At 38.4% G+C, this 20100-nt stretch overlaps 1 protein-coding gene across 12 annotated transcripts in view; it reads left to right on the top strand.

The window, feature by feature from the left end:
• Positions 1-20100, top strand: part of Map2k5 (mitogen-activated protein kinase kinase 5) — a 236736-nt gene that overhangs the window by 13240 nt on the left and 203396 nt on the right. For 11 of the 12 annotated variants that reach the window (XR_013438726.1, XM_078049410.1, XM_040276276.2 and 8 more), the window contains 2 exons: positions 6033-6100; positions 19232-19301. Coding sequence is in view for 11 of the 12 variants with exons in the window: in XM_078049410.1 (XP_077905536.1) it covers positions 6033-6100; positions 19232-19301 (138 nt within the window). In the remaining variant the exon portion in view is untranslated. Of the gene's footprint in view, positions 1-6032; positions 6101-16692; positions 16780-19231; positions 19302-20100 lie in introns of all 12 variants that reach the window. The other variant, XM_078049411.1, reaches the window with a different exon arrangement.

Raw genomic sequence — 20100 nt, 5'->3', positions numbered from 1 at the left:
TTACACATAGCATGAACTTTTAAAAGAAAATTATAGTTATATAAGTTGTAAATCCTCTAAGTATAGAGAACAACTCTAATTGGTTACAAGAGTGACACACCTGTAGGAGATACCTCATGTCTTAATAGCAAAGACAGTCTCACTAAGAATAATTGGGTAGGTTCTGCTTTCTGCTTCAGAGAACAGTCTGAGTCATAAGATATGTGGAAATATAGACTTCCATTTCTTAAACTCTTACAACAGTATGTATATGCAGAAGATAATCTGTTCCTTATAAGCAAACTAGATAGTTTGGGGAAAATTTTCAATTCATAATAAACCTACATTGAGTCTCAAAGGTATTTCACATGTAAGAGTTAATTATGCATAGTACAATTTGAGGCAATTTGAGGAGAGCTTTAATTTATTGAAATTTTGGCTTGAAATATCCTTGATGTAAAAAGTCCAAATCCCTGTTAGTCTCCTGGGAATCATTGTTGCTTATTAGTAATCTTACCAATTTGAATGTGAATTAAAAAGTTTAAATTCTTTACCCAAGCACTGACTGGCCATTTCTTTTTTTTTTTTTTTTTTCTGACTGGTCATTTCTTGATGTCAGGGGACAGTGCTTCTCATTTTTTAATCTCTAGAAACTCTACCATAGTATGTGGCACAAAGGTGACTCAATGTGTGGTTCTGGAATGCCAGGATGGTTGAAGAACTGAATCAGTAAGGACAAACCTGGTGTGGCCCACCCATCAGCAATCCTCATTACTCTCTCTTCAAAGTGGCTGCAGCATGTAATGACTTTGTGAAACCTCAGCTTGACCAGGTGCAGTGGCACCCGCCTATAGTCCCAACTACTTGGGAGGCTAAGGTAGGGGACTACTTGAGTCTAGGAGTTTGGGGCCAGACTGGGCAACACAGGGAGACCTAGTCTCTTTAAAACAAAAAACTAAAAACAAACTTCCAGTTTGTTTAGGCCACCACCATCTCTCACCTGAACAGGGAAACAGAAGGCAGTGATTTGCCTCCACACAGCCTCTTTTTCACACAGCAGCCAGAGTGCTTTTTTTCTTTTTGATCATGGGGATTGAACACACTGAGCTCTAACTCCAGTCCTTTCTTTAAATTTTTTATTTTGTATATGGTCTCACTAAATTGCTGAGGGTCTTTTAGGTGACCCAAGCTGGCCTCCAACTTGTGATCCCTCTGCCTCATTCAAGTTCCCAAATTGCTGAGAGCTCAGAGAGATCCTCCTCAGCAGGATCATGCACTCAAAATCCTTCAGTGACTTCCATTTCAATTGAGAGTAAAAGCCAAGTCCTCAAAATGCCCCACAAGTCCCTACATTTTTGCATCTGCCTCAGCCTTGACCCACCATTACTTCTCTGAAATGCTCTTTCTCTCTCTACCTTTCCTTTTGGTTCAGCCACCCTGACATCCTCTCTGCCCCTAGAACATGCCAGGCAGGGCCTCTGCATCAGCTGCTCCCTCTGCCTGGAAGGCACTTTCCCAGTTATCTGCATGGTATGTTCCCTTATTTCTGTCACTAGGTGTGAGTTCCATGGGGCAGTGTTTTTTCTTTTTTCACTTTTATCTCAGTGCCCAGTACAATGTCTACCTCATAGTGGGCACTTTTTGTTTTCTGGAAGGAGAAAGGAAGTCAAAAAACAGGGAAGTAACCAGAAGGAGGGAGACCTGGAGCTAAGTGAAATCTCTTGGCCATGAAAGTGTGTCCATAGATTAACTGTGGCCTTGAAGTCCTGCCCAGATGTTTAGACTCTTGCCCTGAGAAGGGATCAAAATAGACAACTTTTCTGGTAATTTCTATTAGATGTCTTTCTCACTTCTACAGTTATGTTTTCATTTCTTTCCTCTTGCTTGGGAAAAATGCCTTTGCTATAGTTCTAATTGACTTCCACCTGGCACAGAAGGAGTGTGACAAATGACATATAATATATTGCCTTAACTTTCTATTACTCTTTGTAGAAGCTCAATTGCTTCTCCCGAGAAAGCCCTTTCCAGCCCCCTTTACTGCAGTGGGTGCTGTGTGGCTGAGAGCTCCCCGGCGTCTGCTGTTTACTTGGTAGGCCATTCTGACCACCCCCTACCTGAGGCTGATGCTCCTCTATTGGGCCTTTATGTTCCTCTTCTAGGTTTCCCTTTTGGATTGTATGTTGCTTCAAATAAAATCGCTAACAACATATGGCCTGTTATGATTCTCTTTTCCCAAACTCTGCCATTTTGTATATTTGTGACACACTACAGATTTTGTGAAGATTGCTTCATAATATTTGTTTACCATCTGCTGCACTCTATTTGGTATCTTGCTAGGATTTTTTCCTCCATTTTAAGTGACATTAACAAAATCCAGCCAGTACATAGACTTTCTGGTTCTACTTTTGCTTCCCTAATGTGCTGGAAAATCATATTACTATGCTCCAGGCAACTAGAGAAGCCTGGAATTCTCATTGTGAACCAGTGTGTCAGATCTGTCCTCCCCCCATTCCCCCCCCCCCCATTTCTTGGTTATATCCAGTAATGCTTTTTTGGTCAGATGGCAAAGAACCTTCATGTATAAGACAGAAAGAGTTCAAATTATTTTTCTGCTTCTTTCCACTTAGTACCACTACTTTTCTTGTGTTCTTCACCAACACATTTATGTCTACACTCTTTGTGCCATTTTACTAAATTTTTATGATTTATAGTTTCAGCTAGTGTAATTTTTATAGCTAACCCAGTTTGATAGGCCAATAGCCAGAACATTTGCTGGATGTGTTACATATGTCTAACTTTTTTATTTAGAAAAGTATTTTTGGTTACTGTCACACTGCGTTGCTCGGAATGTATTTCTGCTTTCTTGCCCTGCACTCAGGTGTCTTTAGAGAAAAGTGCATTCTTACTTTGTAAGGTGAATGCTTTGCACTTGGGCTGCCAGGGGTCAGAGACAGTTTTGATTTTGCCTTTTGGCCCCAAACACCAGTCTTCTCAAGGGAGTGGTTATTTCTCTACCTTAGTCTTTTATTTGACAAGAACCAGGAGTCTCAGTCTTAATTAGGCAACTAAGCACAGGTTTTCAAAAGTGAAACAGGCAGCCCCCCAAAAAAAACCAAGACCCACATAAATTTGTGTCACCTGTTAACTCCTAAGAGCTGTCAAGCACTGGGTCACAGAAGCCCTATTTTATCCCCAGGCCTTATTGGAATGCTCCCTTCAGCCTGCATATAGTCTTCCCCTTGGAGTCAGACCCTTCCGGGCAGTACCAACTCTCTGCCGCTAGGTTGGGAGCAAAGCATTGTCTCATAGCTCCTTTCTGTGGAACTGCTCTGCAAGACATTATTCTCCTAGCCCACTTCCCTCAGGTGTTTTTAATTTTTCCCCACTGTAATAATCCCTCAGGGGATTTCATAGAAGTCTAGAATTCCAGAATATTTTATTTTAAGTAGCCTTAGTTACTTGAGGCTGACTTTGGAACTTAAAAGAACTCTCTCCCTCTCATCTTGATTTAGAGAGATTGTGATTTAAATGATATTTTTGGAATTTGTGCCCTCTCTTTAAAAGCTGTAAAAAGGTTTTTTTTTTTTTTTTTGCCTGTTTACTAAACTCTATGCAACTCCCCATGCAAACAGTACCTTACTGAGGTCTTGTGTATATTGAAGTTTGAATATAAGCAGTCCCTTTGTGACCATGATTGCTATAGCTAGTTCTTGTGCAGAAATGAGATGTATAAAAAAACTGCTTCCTTCAGGCTGGAACAAACAGTGTCTGACCTGGTTTTAAAGCAAAAGTGTAAAGTGCCGTCATGTGTGATAATGATGATATATAACATTATACTCTTTTACATTGTAACTGTTTTTTCCTTTTGTCTTCTATTTGAAAGAAAATTTTCAACTTAGCCTTGATAATGTTAGTCTTTAGAACCTGTACAGAAGCTCTTTTCTTCTGTTTCTATAGCTAGAATAACCCTCTCTCAGTTTGCCCCTAGAGAGTCTGTACCGAAAATGAAAGAAAGAAAAAGTGCTGGGTTCCTGTGTTGCACTTTATGTGTGTAACGTCCCCCAGGAGAGTCGGTGGGAATTTACCTTCTTCCTTACTGGAAGAGTCCAGTGTGTGCCTTTTTACCCTGAGAACAGGTGGTCCCTGCTGGTGGAATACCAGTAGTGGCTCTTGATAACACTTATTTAGACAGAGTGACTGATAATACTGATTCTCATTTAGTTGGGGGAAATGTGCAGAATGAACCAGGATCCAGGATCCAGAAGCAAATGCTTTGGAAAGAAGACCTGTGTGGGAGCTGTTGGCTTGGTCAATGAGTGGGGCTGGCTGAGTGCTGCTTTCCATCACGTTGTCACATGTTGGCTACTGAGGGGACAGGAGAGGTAGCATTTTGCTTGGCAGTAGGTTAATTGAAAGAAAGCACAGACTCCTTTCCAAGGTGCCCATGGCCTGGTCACCAGGCAAGGGGACATCATCTGAACTGTGGCTGGACAGGAGGGTGGACTGCAGATGTGTGAGGGGGGAGGATGCAGGAGTTGAACTGAACCAGCCTGTTCTTCTTAAAATTGTCTTCATTTCTTGGGGAGAGGTATCTGGTTTGCCTGGCTTGGGATTGGTGCATCTATGCATCTGATCATCAAATCAGTAATTGCATGCTAAGGAGTGAACAACAGTGACAAAATAATAATGCTTATTGTTTAGGTAGTGCCCCAGAGCTGAGGTGTCCTGCCTAGAGCCTGCCCCTTCCTACTTGTCACCTTGGGAGGCTAAGTGTATTGCTTAAGTATGTTTTTGGTGTTTTTCTTTCAATTATGCATTTAGAGTCTGCCACATAGACTGTCAGGTATCCTCACTATTGACAAATTTTTATTTCCAGACACAAGAAGTATCTAGCTAAATATTTAGAAATAGCCACAAGCCATTCTGGGTACAGCTGGCAGATGGTGTGGGTAGGTAATCAGACCACCAATTTGATTTTGGGTTAAAAATGAGGTTTGATATTCTCACCTGGTTTATCTTTAGGTTCTTAAAGCAGTTTTTGAAGAATTTGTCAAAACTACTTTAAGACAGTTATTGAAGTAATAACATTTCTGATGAGGTGTCCTTGAAGATCTGATTCAAAGTACACATTCTGGTTATGAATTTTGTTGAGTCTTATTATCCTCTAGTCTTAGGACTGTTAAGCCTATTTCAAAATAATGTAACTCCCGATTACTGCTGCCTTTGATAGAGAGTACCCAACACAAATGCAACTGGAAAGAGAGCGCTGATAGGCAGGTGGGGAGACCTGGGTTGGAGTTGCTTTGTGAGTTAACCTTACACCAGGCCCCAGGCTCCTCTTTTGTAAAAAGGGAATGAACATAATGGTGATGTCCACATCAGAGGGTTGTGCTGAGGTTTTAAGGCAGTATTGCATATGAAGTACAAATTATGGTGCCTCCCGTGTAATAGTGTTCAGTAAATGTTAGCTATTTTAATTATGCTGTTGGGATGTGGTAGATGACTTGAGCAACAGGAAGAAATAGAAAAGAATAGGATGCCATTTGGGAAATAAAGTACCGGTTTTAGAACAAGACTGGCCTTTCTTTTTTTTTTTTTAAATATTTATTTTTTTAGTTTTTGGCAGACACAACATCTTTGTTTGTATGTGGTGCTGAGGATCGAACCCGGATTGCACGAATGCCAGGCGAGCGCGCTACTGCTTGAGCCACGTCCCCAGCCCCTTTCTTTGGTTTTAAAAATTTTCCCGAACAAACCTGTTGTGTCATACTCCAGTTATATTTACTTTAACCTGGACCTAGGTCATGAATGATATGAACAGTATTTTGATTTTCAAATATCCCTAAATTTTAGTTCTTTTTTGAGATTCTAATTATGTTCTAAACCAAACCAAACAAAAAGCTAATAATCCTAACATCTTAAAAAATTATGGTGTTAAGGGTTTGGGTATCATGTTATCAAAAACCAATTGTATTATTTTCCCATCCAGCATGGTTTTTATACATTAAAAGAATGCACATCTTACCGCTAGCATTATGTTTCTTTTTAAACAGATGAAGATGAAGATGGTGATAGAATTACAGTGAGAAGTGATGAAGAAATGAAGGCAATGCTGTCATATGTAAGTGCATTACAAATGAGGACTGTTGTTAAAACTGTTAATGTGATCGAGCTTGCTGTTTCTTGGTCATAGTGAAGACATACAAGTACATCACAATTGCCATAATATTTTTCCATATAATAGATAAGGTTTTCAGATTTCCTTACGTGAAAGTTGAGGGCATTTCTTTTCAAAAGACACTTACTGATCATATCATGAACATTAAGAATAATGCATCTTAATGACTTTTGCATTAGGTATGGTGCAGACTAAATGGACTATCAATTTCCTGTATTTTTTATGCAGTACTTAAAGTAACGGCTCATTAAAAATGAACCCCTGGGCTCTAAAAATTTTTCAAAATCTACTTTCAACTGGAGATCTCTTTCACCCTTCCAGACTATAGTTATAATGTAGCTGCAGGCTTAATATGGATACAGGATTTAAAGATGTATTCTCCATTATTTTATGCACAACCCATCCTCCTACCCACACCCCAAAACAAACCACAGGGTTACTTACTGAATCAAAGAGATGTGAATATATCCTGAAATGAATTTTTTTTTGTATTTCAAATCTCTGTGAACATTTGTATTAATACTTGTCTGGGACTGAAATAAATAAGAAAGAGAAAAGGGCACATTTCTAGAGCTTGAAAAATTCAATGATAATGAAGAGACATAGCTTTCTTGAGCTCCAATTTGAGCTTTCATCTCAAGTTTTATTTTATTTTATCTAAGTTTGGAATCTGTTTACCAAAATCTTTTCCAGTGGTCTGGAGAGTGTTGAGTGGGAGATCAGGCTCTGTGCTGGCTTCCTGGCCTCAGGCAGATCACTTAACCTTTCAGTGCTGTAGTTGCCTCATCTATCAATTGCAGATAATAATACTTGTCCTTTCTACTGCACAGGGTCATTGTAGTGATCAAATGGGATAATAGATGTGAAAGCCCTTTGAAAAGTTAAAAGTTCTGTAGAAATGCAAAGTGGTATCTTGGTAGAATGGAATCGGGGCCCTTGCTTTTCCTTGAGAATCTAATCATAGCCAACAGTTAGGTTGTAGGTTTCTGATAGACTTCAGCTTCAACCAGGACATTGTTTCATTGTAATGAAAACTGTAAACTATCTGTATGGGTTTCCGCCAATAGTTTTAATTTAGGGTAGGAGGAAAGAGAACAAGAAGGATGGCATGATTAACAGAGCGTTGCATTCCAACCAGCACAGAGTAGGAAAAGTCAATTTCCCATTGACTTCCCATTAACTTATGTGGGAGTCTTTGTGTACTGAGAATTTAGAGCTGAACTCATCAGTACTTGAAAGGCAGAGTAGGATTGTCTTCAGAAAGGTCTAGCACTAGTATTGATAGATTGGCTAACTCTCCTGGGAATGGGACATTCTTATTTTTAGAAAACACACACACAGATGGGTTCTATTTTTCTCACGTCCTTGACAGAGAACAGACATCAATGTTTTCATTATGTATTCAGCATACCCACCCGTAAGAGATAACATCCTTTTTAGAAGATCATAACTAATTGTGCTTTTTGAAAAATGTTGGTAAGTGTGATCATAGGGATAATAATAATCATTTCCCTCTCTGAGTGCATGCTATGTAAATTAAATGCCTGAGTTGTTGTTTCTTCTTCTTCCTCCTTTTTTTAATTTAATAATCACTCTGAGATAGATACTACATTCCATGTTTTGTAAATGAGGAAACTGTGATTGAGAGACATGCCCAAAGTCTCAGGACTAGTTTAGAAATACTGAATTTAAGTCCAGCCTCTCCTAATGCCTGCACTCACTCATGTGTTTCCACTGCCTCTCTCCTGTCCACGATCTTGCAACTTCATACTGGGTTTTTAAAAAAATTTATCACCATTATTAAATTCCAAGTAATCTGTGTTTATATAATACCTTAGCTATAGTATCTGAACAAAATAGTCCTTAGAACTTCTGGTTATTTTTTCAGTTGGAATGTTTAATTATTTTGTGTTGTAGAAAAATATTAGTCATGATCACACAACCTTACATTACAGGTCCTTAAATTTAGAAGTTCCCAAGATTTCTTAATAGGTACTTCTTAGTCCAAAAAGAGATCATCCGGTTCACTCATCCCCAAATGTTTGGCTTTCATAAATCAATAAATTTTTCATTTTCAGGTTAGGGGACAGACAGGCACAGTAACTTTTAATTTTGCCAAATAGAAACACTAATGAAATAAGTAAACTAATAAAAATTCTCTGTTACCATTATTTTATTAGCAAAGAAAAATAGTGGTAGTAATTTAAAGAGTAAAACAGTGGGCAGGGTGTAATCTCACAAATAACAGTGATAATTTCATTAAAGTGAGTATTAGTTTTATGTACCACTCACTACTTGATTCTTGTTTTTTCTTATTTTTCTGTGGATGATTGAAAGCTTTATCATGAATTGTCACTGGTTGGTAGATTGTGGTCTGACTGATTGGATCAGAGTTTTCTCATTAATTCATTCACCTAACAAAAATTCATAGGTGGGAACCTGAGCCCATTCTCAAATTTTAATGTATTAAGGTAAAACTCTGATTATTTTGATGCTGTTTCAGTGGGGGAAAAAAAATAAGTTTTTACTTTTTGTGGTTCTTAAAATTGAACCCACGGCCTTGTATATACTAGGCAGTACTCCACCACTCAGCAAAATATTTTGAAGTGAATTGAAAATATTGCTGAGAGAGAACACGTTTTAAGTCATTTAAAACTTAAATGGATTTTCTTCTCCTCCTCTACTTGTTGCCCCTGCCATCACATACCCTTTGTTTAGGGAGAGTCAGGCTCTCAACAAGCATTCAAAAGGTAAAGAGTGTTTAGAAAGCACAAACTACATGGGCTGGCTATCATTTTGGTCTGTTTTGGTTCCTATGGTTGGAAATTCCTTTGGGATTCAGTTTTGCCATAAAAAAAACATTTGTATCTAATTTTACAGTAGATTTTGGTGAGAGGGCCTCATGATTATTAACCTGTTATTAAAATTTTGCATTGGTCTTTGTTTTTTCGCTTCAGTTTGGCTCTGAGCAAGTTTGATTACAGGATTTGGTGTAGTGGCATAGGGAAGATACTGATGGAGGACCATCTTTTTATTGTAAAAAAATGAAGCAGCTTAGATTTTCATATGGTATTCAATTGTGGTCACCTTAGTATTTATTTAAAAGCCATATGAGAAAAAGCAAAAGTAGGGACATTTTTACCATTAGTCCTCTAATCATTCTTTTCCTTTGATTACAAAGGTTAAGTGAATACACAGCCTAGATCTTTGTATAAGAATTGGGGAAAAAAATTGCAACATCTGAGTTAAAACTTGCTAAATTACCCCCCCTCCCATGTAAGCATTTTCTGTCTTTGGGCCAACACAAGTGTAAGTTTTTATCAGTAATTTAAATAGGTTTTTGTATTAGACTTGAAAATGTTGCCTTTTTAATTGAAAACTTATCAATTATTTAAATCGCTAGCTGCCTGAGGCTGTTAATTTTATGAGTGCTATAATAATGGCATACAGTGGTTTTTGATACATGTGACATGTGGAATATTGTAGTAGTAAGGATTTGTCATGACAATAGGTTGTTGTGCGCTGTTAAATAATAACCTACATATTAAACCAAAGTCAGTTGTCACACATTAGTACCATTTTATGTAAGTTATTTACAAGTTGTATTCTTTACTTCATTCGATATATTTTTAAGAGATAATGAGAAGAAAACAAAGCTATAATAAATTGTCTTTTAAGAAAATGTAAAGTAATTTGGTCTCCAAGGAGATATTTAATGTATTGAAAGAATTCAGCAGCCAAGTGTTATTGCAGCGCCATTGTGAGAGCTCTCTGCGTTTTGTTATGAGTTTGTGTTAATCAACAATCTGTTTTTATAGCGTAGTTTCTTGTAAGTTATGTTGTTAGAATATTCCACTTCTGGGATCCTGGCTTTTCCTCTGACACCATTGTATCTTTTTAATTCCTCCATAAAGTATTTTTTTAATTAGAATTTGAAATGCTTTATTAGAAAAAAATACACACAACCTACATATTCTGAAAACTAAATACCTGATCATTGCTAATTATTTAAAGGACCCTGTTAAATATTCCTTTAATGTAGTTTAAATTTTGTTGTTGTTGTGCTTATTCCCTCTCTTATTGTTTAGAAACATTGAAAATGGTATGCTGCTTTTCTCCTTCTAGCAGTTCACTTTTGTTGTCTGGTAGTGCTGTTGAGGCCCACTTCTAGGAAGGGGTTATTTTAATGCTGACCTCTTTTTGTGGGTGATCATTCATTGAAGAATTCAGCATCTTGCTTTGATAGATACATTCACATTTGTTTCTGCTAAATCCTGTGTCTAGTAAGGGCTTGTTTTTGCACCTGATTCTGTGGATGCTGAGAGGCCTGTATAAAAGGAGCATAGTATTAATAAGAATAATTTTCTTCATTTTGCCCATTCTCTGTTTATACTATTTTCCCACATTGCCAGAGAGTATGGGATGAGTTTTACTGTAATGTTTCCCATTATGGCAGAGACCTTGTGTTTTAATGAAGTGTAAGTATTCCCTTTGGTATACTTGACCACAGAGTACCTTGTTAGACCCTGGGTACCACAAGGGGAAAGTAGTTGTGACCTATGGAGCATCTTGTAAATAGGGCTGTGATTAGCTTTTTCCTAGTATGCATAACTTGGAGAGTGCCTCTAAAATCAAGAAGTTACTCAGGTAGAGTTGGAAGGGAACCTTAAAGGTCCTGTCTATCTCTTTGATTTTAAGGTACATTGAGTGCAACTGAGATCAGATTCAGAGGTGGGTTGGAGGCCACTTGGCTAGTTAACAGGAGACCTGGGCACATGTTCCCAGCGACTTCAAGCTGCCTATTTTAAGTCAGGTTTTTGTTTTGGTATCTACTAAAGTTTCACTGAAGAAGCTTTGCAAATGCTCCCTTTTTTTCCTTGTGGTAAGAAATATGCTTTTTACTAGAATGCCAGTGCACCCGAATTTAAATAAGAATGCCAAAAATAGTCTACAGGCTTCTGAAGTTTTACAAATCTTGTTCTTACTGACAGGGCTGAGTTTTACCACAAAATTTGTTGCCCATTTAGGAGCTGAATGTTTAACAACCCTAGGATCTTTTTCAGAGAGCTAAAAGGTTGGACTCTCGTTTTTTACATGGTGCTTTTATGTCTACCCCATATTAAATAGGGCCAAATTTGAACTTACTGTGAGATAACAAAAATCAGCTCGGCCTTCAGTGCGTGGTGAGTCCCTAATTTCCTGAATACACCTGAACAGCTGATGATATAGTGTATTCCTCAGGCAAGGCAGACAAATGATCAAAAGAGCAAGAAAGGGAAACTGAAGCAAAGAATCTGTTTTGAAAATTATTCAGTTTATTTGCTCAAATAACAGCATGTACCAAGCCATAAGTTAAGTTTTGTTTTGTTTTCTTATCCTTGTTTTCAGAGGCAGATATTTTAATCTTCTTCTCTGTGTCTTTCGGGAGCCTTGGATGCCTTTAGAATAGTGATAAAAAGGCAGCATCCCATCTTCAGCTCCCATTGTGAAATATGTTGGAGTATGTTTGGTGGTGTGGTGCAGAAGCATACTTAGATTTGCCTTAACAAGTGATTTATTAGGCAGCTTTTGGAAGCAAAGGAAAAGCACAATCACGTCCCAGCCTTCATGCACCAGGACACTCAGGACTACTGGAACAGGAGCTTTGGACCACCAGTATTTGTCATCTTTGGCTCTGCTCTCAGTTTAGCTCCATCTCTGTGGAGGGCTCTGTGCAGCCTGTTTATAAAGGAAAGTCCTGCTCTGTCTGCTTTCTCTCTGGCCTCATGGTCCTGCTTTATTTAAGTGGCAGGTTCCCTGAAGCTACTGTTTAAACATCATCATTAGAAGAATTATAGAATCCCAGCAGCCTAGAAATTAGGTGAAAGGTCAGTGTAGACATTGCCTCAGGTTAATCATGGTGAGGACCCTGGAAAGCTTCCGAAAGCCTCATCGGGAGAGGATCCCAGAAGTTCTGGACCCATTGCTGTATACAAATTTAAACTCCTACTGCCAATGCACATTACCTTAAACTTAGCCAAGTTGAATTTCATCTGCTGTTGGCTGCCCAACTTCTATTAAGACCATCTGGAGCTCCCAAAAGTCCTTTATGGTTTCACTATCTGAAACAAATAGTGTCGTCATTAAACTTGGCCAACTTGCTGTCATTTTCACTTTAAATCATTAATAAATATATTTATCCAGTAACAGTAGATTATACAACAGGCCCCAGAGTTGTTCCCTGTTGACCTTTTCACTGGAAGACATTCTTTGTGATATTCCTTCTCATCATGTATTCAGTCCATGGCCACATGTGGGCCCTTGGTCTGGAGTCAGTTAAAGAAGAGCTGTGCACACTGTCGTCTCCTGGAGGCAGGACAGTAATTATTAGGGAACTGGGAGACCTGAAGCCAGGTGAGGAAATGTAACCACTGATTCGGTGTGCAAACTAGATTGGCTTCATGTATTTTTGACTACTGGGGCAGTTATGTGTTTTGTGAGAGGTCAGCATCACAGAGGAAAAGCCTCTTACTGCAAAGCATAAGAAGTGATTGAGAGAAGGCATAGCTGATGACATGTCTAAGGAGTGTCGTAATCGAATTTGTGGCCTGTTTGACAGAGTTAACATTGTTGGATTCTTCACTGGGAAACTAATAAATTAACTATGGACTGCAAATAGTTGGTTAGTTTATTGATTATTGCTGTAATTACTGACTGAGCTACATATAATGGGGTATGCTTGCAGTATTGACAAAAGAGGAATTTGAAAATTTTATCATTCCTGGGAAAAATCCAGTGTGCATATTCCTCATCAATGAAAAAACTCCACCAATTATGTTGTCTGTTAGAAGATGTGTTAAGGAAAAATTTAGGAACTTGTCCCCTTATGAATGTAGGGAAGAACACTAATGGGGCCTGATGAGTCCTTTGTGAGTGAGTTCAAAGATTGGCCAGTGAGAACAGTTACTGTCTGCACACTTCCTCCCTGGGAAGGCCTGTGCAGCACCTGCTGCATGCTGGGCACTCGACAGCAGTGGTCTCCAAAGGTTTTGGAGACACGTCCTTTTTGAAAATCTGAGGGAACTTCTTTAATCTTTTCCAAGAAAATCCACATAAGGCAACATCACACATACAGTCTGAGCTTTTAGGATCTCCTAAAGCTCATAAGATCCCAGGTTAATACCTCTGCCTTGTGAGATAATAAAATATACAAGACAAGGTCCTGCTCTTGACGAGTTTCCAAAAGAGAAACAGGCAGTCTTCCTCTTGATACCCCACTACTGTATTTTATTATTCATAATACTGTAGAGATATGGACAAGGTAGGGGATACAGACCCAACCTCAATAAGTCAGTTAGTTAAAATTACCTTTATACTTGGTCCAAACATTTCCAGTGATCTCGTTTAGTGGTTTCCACATCCCCCTGTCATCATGAACACTTTGCTTCTAGGTGTTCCTGCTTGGAGATGGGAGATTCAGGGCACTGTGCCCTGTTTCAAGGACTTTTGTAAGAAGGCATCCCATTTATCAGCTCTTTTAATTTTGACCTTTATAAGGTGAACAAAAGGTGGGTGTTTTTCCCATTTTTATAACTGAGGATACTGAGGCACAACTCTGTGCCTTTCTCTAGGTCTACATGACTAGTGAACTGAGGCTCACTTGCTTGCTGATTTGCTCACTCACCTGTGTATAGCCGGTTTCCTAGATGGCGGCACTCCATAGTTCGTGCCTTCCTCAGGGTTGTTGGGAGAGTCTCAGAGAGGAAACGGAGACCAGTATGAGGGGACTAGAAAACTCATCATTATCAGGCAGAGTGATAAATGATGCAGTATGCTTAGTCAGTAGGTGCTCCGTGAGCACAAAGGCCCACCCAATCTAGCTTTGGGGACAGAGGAGGCTTCTCAACCAGGAAGGGTGCTCCTGTCACAGGGAACAGTATGCTTGAAGGCTTAGCAGTATTGGATGTCTGGAGCTGCCTGCAAGATTCAGTCTGTTTGAATGGTGGGGAGGGAGGTGGGTCAGATCTTGGAGGGCCTTAGCTTGAGGGTACGGGAAATAACAGGGCCACATTCCTTTTCTCTAGAAGGTGGCTTGGGGGAGTAAATTTGAAGCACAGAAGCTATTTAGGGGGCTGTTTTATGTGAAAGACAGTGGTGGCCACAGGACTGTTGAGAAGGTAATAGATTTGGGAAGTGGGGAGGATGTGATGTTAATAAGCCTGGTGATGGAATGTGGAGTGAAGGAAAGAGATGATCTGAATTACTTTGATTTATGGTTTGGAAAACTGGGCTTACATAGCAAACCCAGACAGCAGAAGACCCCTTAGGGTTGAGGGAGGGAGGGGAAGGCAGGGAATTTAATTTGGGATCTGTTGCTTTGGAGGAGGCTCAAGACAACCAATGGGGTATGTTCCAAATCTTAGGAGAGAAATCTGGGCTGGAAATAAAGATTTGTGATTCATCAGCTCCTAATTAGTCTCAATGACTCCTTTGGTAATTGAAACCTTTGAAGTGGCGGAAGTAACTCAAGGAGAGTATGTAATGAGAAGAAAAGGTTGGTGAAGGACCATGGGGAGCTTTGCACTTAAAGGAGAGCTGGGCAGAGGGCCACTCACAGGAAGCTGAGAGCAGTGGTTGGAGAGGTGGGTGGAAAGCTGGGGGCACCAAAGACAGTGGGATGTCACCATCTGTGCAATTGGCTTTGTGCTGTGTCCCCAGCCAGGGCACAGGGCTGAATCCACACAGGGCACAAGTGACAAAGTCAGCAGCCTACCTAGCAGTCCCATTTATTTAGTTCAATGTTTGAGGAATGAGAAATAGGAGATTACCTGTTTTTTAACTCTCAAATAGTAAACATGTATTTTGTTTGCTGAGAGTATTTTTCTTTATTTACTGGTAAACCTTTTGTTTTATCTGTTAAGTGGAAGAGATGGTACTCCTAGAATGCACAGGGGTGTGAGAAATTGAATGGATGAACATAAGTATGAAGTGCTGAGCCTAACACACAGCTATTCAGAGGGTGAGAGTTGTTTTATCTCTGCCTTCATCTCTCTGTAGTGTCAGGTTTGGAATCCAGGCCTCAGCATGCGAGGCTAGCACTCTACCACTGAGCCATGTCCCCAGCCCTCTTCTTTCTTAATAAAGAACTTAGGCCTCGTAAAATTAAACTGTGTTGTTTTGGAACTCAGGTTTTTTATGCAACAGATTTCCATGAAGAAAAAAAAATTTAATTATTGATTGAATTGTACTGTTATAATTAGAATTAGGTTCATAACAAGTAGGAACACTGTCTGATAAACTCTCAAACAAAAACAAAGCCAAAAATTGTTCTTGTTATCCCCTTGTTGAATCTGGCCTTCTGTTTGAAATTAATTAGATTTTTGGATAACTATGCTAAACTTTGTCACATCCTTATTAAAATTGCTTAAGGATTTTGAAGAACATCTCAGAGGGACTCTGAAACTAATATGAGCCTGGTACTGGAGATTCCATTAGCAACCGCAAAACTGATTAATCTTTTACCCAGTTAGCTTATTGATTATTGCTGCAATTACTGCATGTGACAGATTATGCAAGGCATAGTAGCAGAAGACACATTTTAGAACTGCTGCTCATATATTCAGTTTGAGCACAACATTCTGTACTTTCTACACATATGTTTGCATTTTTGAATGCTACAACAGGTCTAAGATGGAAAGTACTGTGCTTAATATTGCTTCACTGTTAGAGGTTCACTTTTTCATTTCTAACTAATATTTCATTATGATTTAACATGCCTTTTAATTCTATTACTTTCAGTTTAATTTTTGAGTCACATAATAATTCTTTGTGACAGGGTAGATATTTTTATGCTCATTTGAAGAAAACTAAGGTTGTTCAGTAAGGTTAAATGACTGCAGAAGGTTACACAAGCTAATGAGTGACAAAATCAGGATTTAACCCCATTTCAATCAGTAAATATTTATTGAGCACCTACTGTGTGCAGAGCTTTGTCTTGAGGTAATAAAAACCAAGGCAGGATTACAGAGGATAAGATAAAGAAGTTGTTTGTATAACTTCAAGTTGTGGCCTCGTTACGTTGCTGGTCATTTTGTCACTTTTCTGTTCAAGCCATGTATCTTGGTGTATAAGTTTTAGGGGTTTTGTTTTTTTGTTATGGTTGTTTTCTCTTTTGTTTCTGGCTAGTAGAAGCCTTGCCTTTGTCATCACTGATTATTCTTATCACTATTTAAAATCAAATTGGAGAGAATCCCCTTAAAGAGTATACTAAAAAGACATGGAGACAGAATCAAGATCTGAAAATGGCTCGATTTGCAGTTTATTAGTTGATGTCTTTTGTTCTCATGTGAGTCTTACAGCAGTCCTCTGGGTAGACCTCATCTTCACTTACAGCTGTTGCTTCTCTGGGATCATGTGCTGTGGCCACTGGGAGTGAGCCCTCTCACTCCGCCAAGTGCCTTGCTCATCTTACTGGGCAGCAAGGCCCTGTGGTCTGGTGGGACTGCTGTATGCTGAAATGTACCACGTATGTGCCACATTTTATCCTTGTTCCATAGGGAACGCTACATCTGCAGTGGCCTGAGCTCTGAAGCCTGGTACCTTCTTGGTGTTCACCTGTCCCTCATGAGACCTGCCTGTCAGAGGTCAGCTGTGTGTAGTGAATCACACTGTGGGTTTGGTTGCCATACTTCATGGTGTGTCCTTTATGGTGAATTTGCTCTGTGGAATGCAAGATTCCTCATTCATTCAAACACAGACTGAACCCAATATGTAAGTAGGAGGAAGGAAATAGACTTGGATTTGGAAAGGTTGTAAAAAAGAAGGGGGGAAAAAAACCTAACTGCTCTAGGTAAATTAGTAAGTAGCATATAAAATATCATAACCATGATAAGGTTAATCATACTACAAATCATATTACAAAGATTATGTTAATCATAGATTGCTTAAAAATTCTCGCAGTGGCTATAAAAGTACATGTTATTTGCTAGTTGGGTCTGCACAAACCTAAAATGAAAGGAAACCATTTTTATTTATTTGTTTTGTGAGATAAATAAATAAAGCTGGAAAACAGGTCAATTTCATGCATGCAAGGTTTTATAGTAGGAAAAAAAATGCATTGCACCTATTCTGACCCTTTACATTTGAGGTTATTTGTTTTCAAACTTGACCCCAAGCACCAGTTTCAGACAAGTCTATAATTAATTTGTTAGATAAAGCATAAGGATATTTGATTTTTTTTTAATTTCTAGGATGGTGATGAAATAGTAACTGGAATTACTAACCTATTGTACATAGCAGTTAATTAAAGAAGAGCATTAACGATAGGAGAACACCACCACTGCTGTTGTCTTGTATCAGTATAAAAAGGCAGTAATTTTTTTGACAGCCACTGATTGGAAAGTTGCTTGCAGGCTTCCAGAAGCAAGGGGGTACATGCTGTGGATCAATAACCGGCAAATTTCCCATTAAAAAGAATACCTGAGCAATGTTCCAAATAGCCACTGGCATCTTAATTTTCCATGGAAACCTCAAATACTTGTGTGCCGAGGACAAGTCATTTTCGGACAATTTTTCCAGACTACTTGTTAACAGTTATTGCTGTCCCAAAAGGTTGACAGCCAACATGATTGATATTTCACTTACTTGTCATCACTATTTGAGTAATGGCGAGTGCTATATTTCTGTGGTTTTGATGAACAGAGGCTCCTGAAAGACATTGCCTTAGTGGGTATTCGTAGAACGTGTTGCATGTCTTTACTCTGTAGGTATATAAGTTTTTAGTTCCATAGAAGGAAAGGATCACATTCCTTTACTGTTTGAAAGCCTTGCAGTGCAGGGGACACTCATATCAGTCCACAGATATAAAAAAATCCGCCTTTACCTTATTTGTTGCTGTGGCAAAAGGCATAGGCTTATTAACTTATAATTCCCAAGATGATGTAGAATTTTATGACTCTCCTTTATTCCTAAGGAAAAAAACCTTGGTCTTGTAATAATTCTAATGTTCATAAAAGAAATAGGAAGATATATATCTTCTTTTTTTTTGTGTGTGTGTGTGTATATGTGTGATGCTGGGGATCGAATCCAGGGCCTCATGTATGTGAGACAAGCACTTTACCCTCCAAGCTATATCCTCAGCCCTATGTATATCTTCTAAATGGAAACTTTTTTAGAATGTCAGCAAATGATGATAATCAAGGAATATGTTTCTTGAAGTTGTGCAAATAATATGTTTTAAGTATAGAAATAGCAAGGATGAAAGAGGAGTTCTTTTTACAGCCCCTCAAAGCACAAAATCAGTGGTTTTCATCGTTGCTATTTTTCCACTGAGAACATGATTTTGTTGTTTGTCCAGCATTAAGATAAGTGAGAACACAGAAGCCACCCTGAGTTAGGTGGGCATGTATGCACCAACTAGAATATCAAGGAAATGGGAATCAGGCCCAGTACAAACTACTTTATGATTTGTGTTCATGAAGGATTTGTGTTTTACTTAGCACCATAATTTTACAGTGAAATTCAGTTTATTCTAAAGTGTTTATAAAGCTAACACATTATGAAACTAGACTCGCTTTTATCATATTAATCCTATTATTCTTTGGATGAGTCATATCTTGCTTGATGGTTCCACAGTCCCTGTGACTTAGATTTTTCACTATCTGTAGGTTTTACACTCAAATATGCGTAATGTTTGATTAACTAGCTAGTACATCAAAGCCAGAGGTGAAACTTTGTCATTTTGCCTTCCAGAATCCAAGGGAAAAGGACAACAGGCAATTTGAGAAATTTCCATTAAAATGCTTTTTGTGTCATTTTAAATATATTTCATTAAAATATTTCTTAAACCAAAAACTAATATGTAGTCTTAAGACTTGTAAAGGTAAATGGCAGTTTAGTGGATAGCGCTGTACTGGACTTTTGGTCCTGAATAGATTCACTTTAGTCATTTCAGTACACAGAAAGGGGGAAAGTATTCTCAAGGCTGATATGTGTATATCAACAGACTGCAACAGTAATATGAGTTAAATAACCCCTAAGTGTTTGTTCCAGTATTCATACATTACTGAGTAATCTCTTTCTATAATCTCTTTGCAGTATTATTCCACAGTAATGGAACAGCAAGTAAATGGACAGTTAATAGAGCCTCTGCAGATATTTCCAAGAGGTAATGTTGAACAAATTCTAATCAACAATGATTATTTCAGTAAACTGTTTCATCAACAGTTATGTTTTCCAAAGGTTTAAATGCACATAGCATGATGTTTAGCTCTTAATTTGAAAAAACAAAAGAAGTATTCATTATCGTGGGGATTGCAGGCTATATTATAGTTATAGCAGATAAAATATCTAATTTACTAGAGTAAATTAAACTAACTAGATTGTTTTTTGTTTTTGAAGTATGTACTTACATTCGCTTAAAGAACTCTTTGGGGGTCTGCATGGTTTCTAAACCAAGGCAAATGAATGACTTTCACTCTGGATATTTATAAATCGTGGCTCACAATGGTGGCTACAACTGCTATTGAGGAAGAAGCCTTCGGCTAGTGTGGCAGCTAAGATGTGCAGATATGATTTGTGTTTATTTATTAGGAGAAAAATATGGATGGAATGTTTGGTGCTTGGTTTTGGGAGGAGGTATTTTCTAAATAATAGAAAATTTTCTCAAATGGAAATTGTATTGTCAAGTTGCCAGAAATAAGAGCTGATGAGAGTGAGTCTCAATGAATCACCTGGAAAAATAATTCCCTTTTAGGTTTGTCAGCACTAGCCTTGTATCAGATACGATCATTCAACTGTGTATGAAGTTCCCTCAAAATTTGAATAATTGTGAAGAAGAGCAGTTTAATTATATAAACCATTAAGTCTTTTACCTGTCATACATTGCCCCACTTGGAATCCATGTTTTCTAACTAATGGAACAGATAAGGAAATTCTCTAAGTAACTCTTCTAGAAATAACTTAAT

Source organism: Ictidomys tridecemlineatus, chromosome 5 (assembly GCF_052094955.1).
Source record: "Ictidomys tridecemlineatus isolate mIctTri1 chromosome 5, mIctTri1.hap1, whole genome shotgun sequence".
NCBI classification, from domain to species: Eukaryota; Metazoa; Chordata; class Mammalia; order Rodentia; family Sciuridae; genus Ictidomys; species Ictidomys tridecemlineatus.
This window is presented reverse-complemented; position numbering and strand designations above follow the sequence as displayed.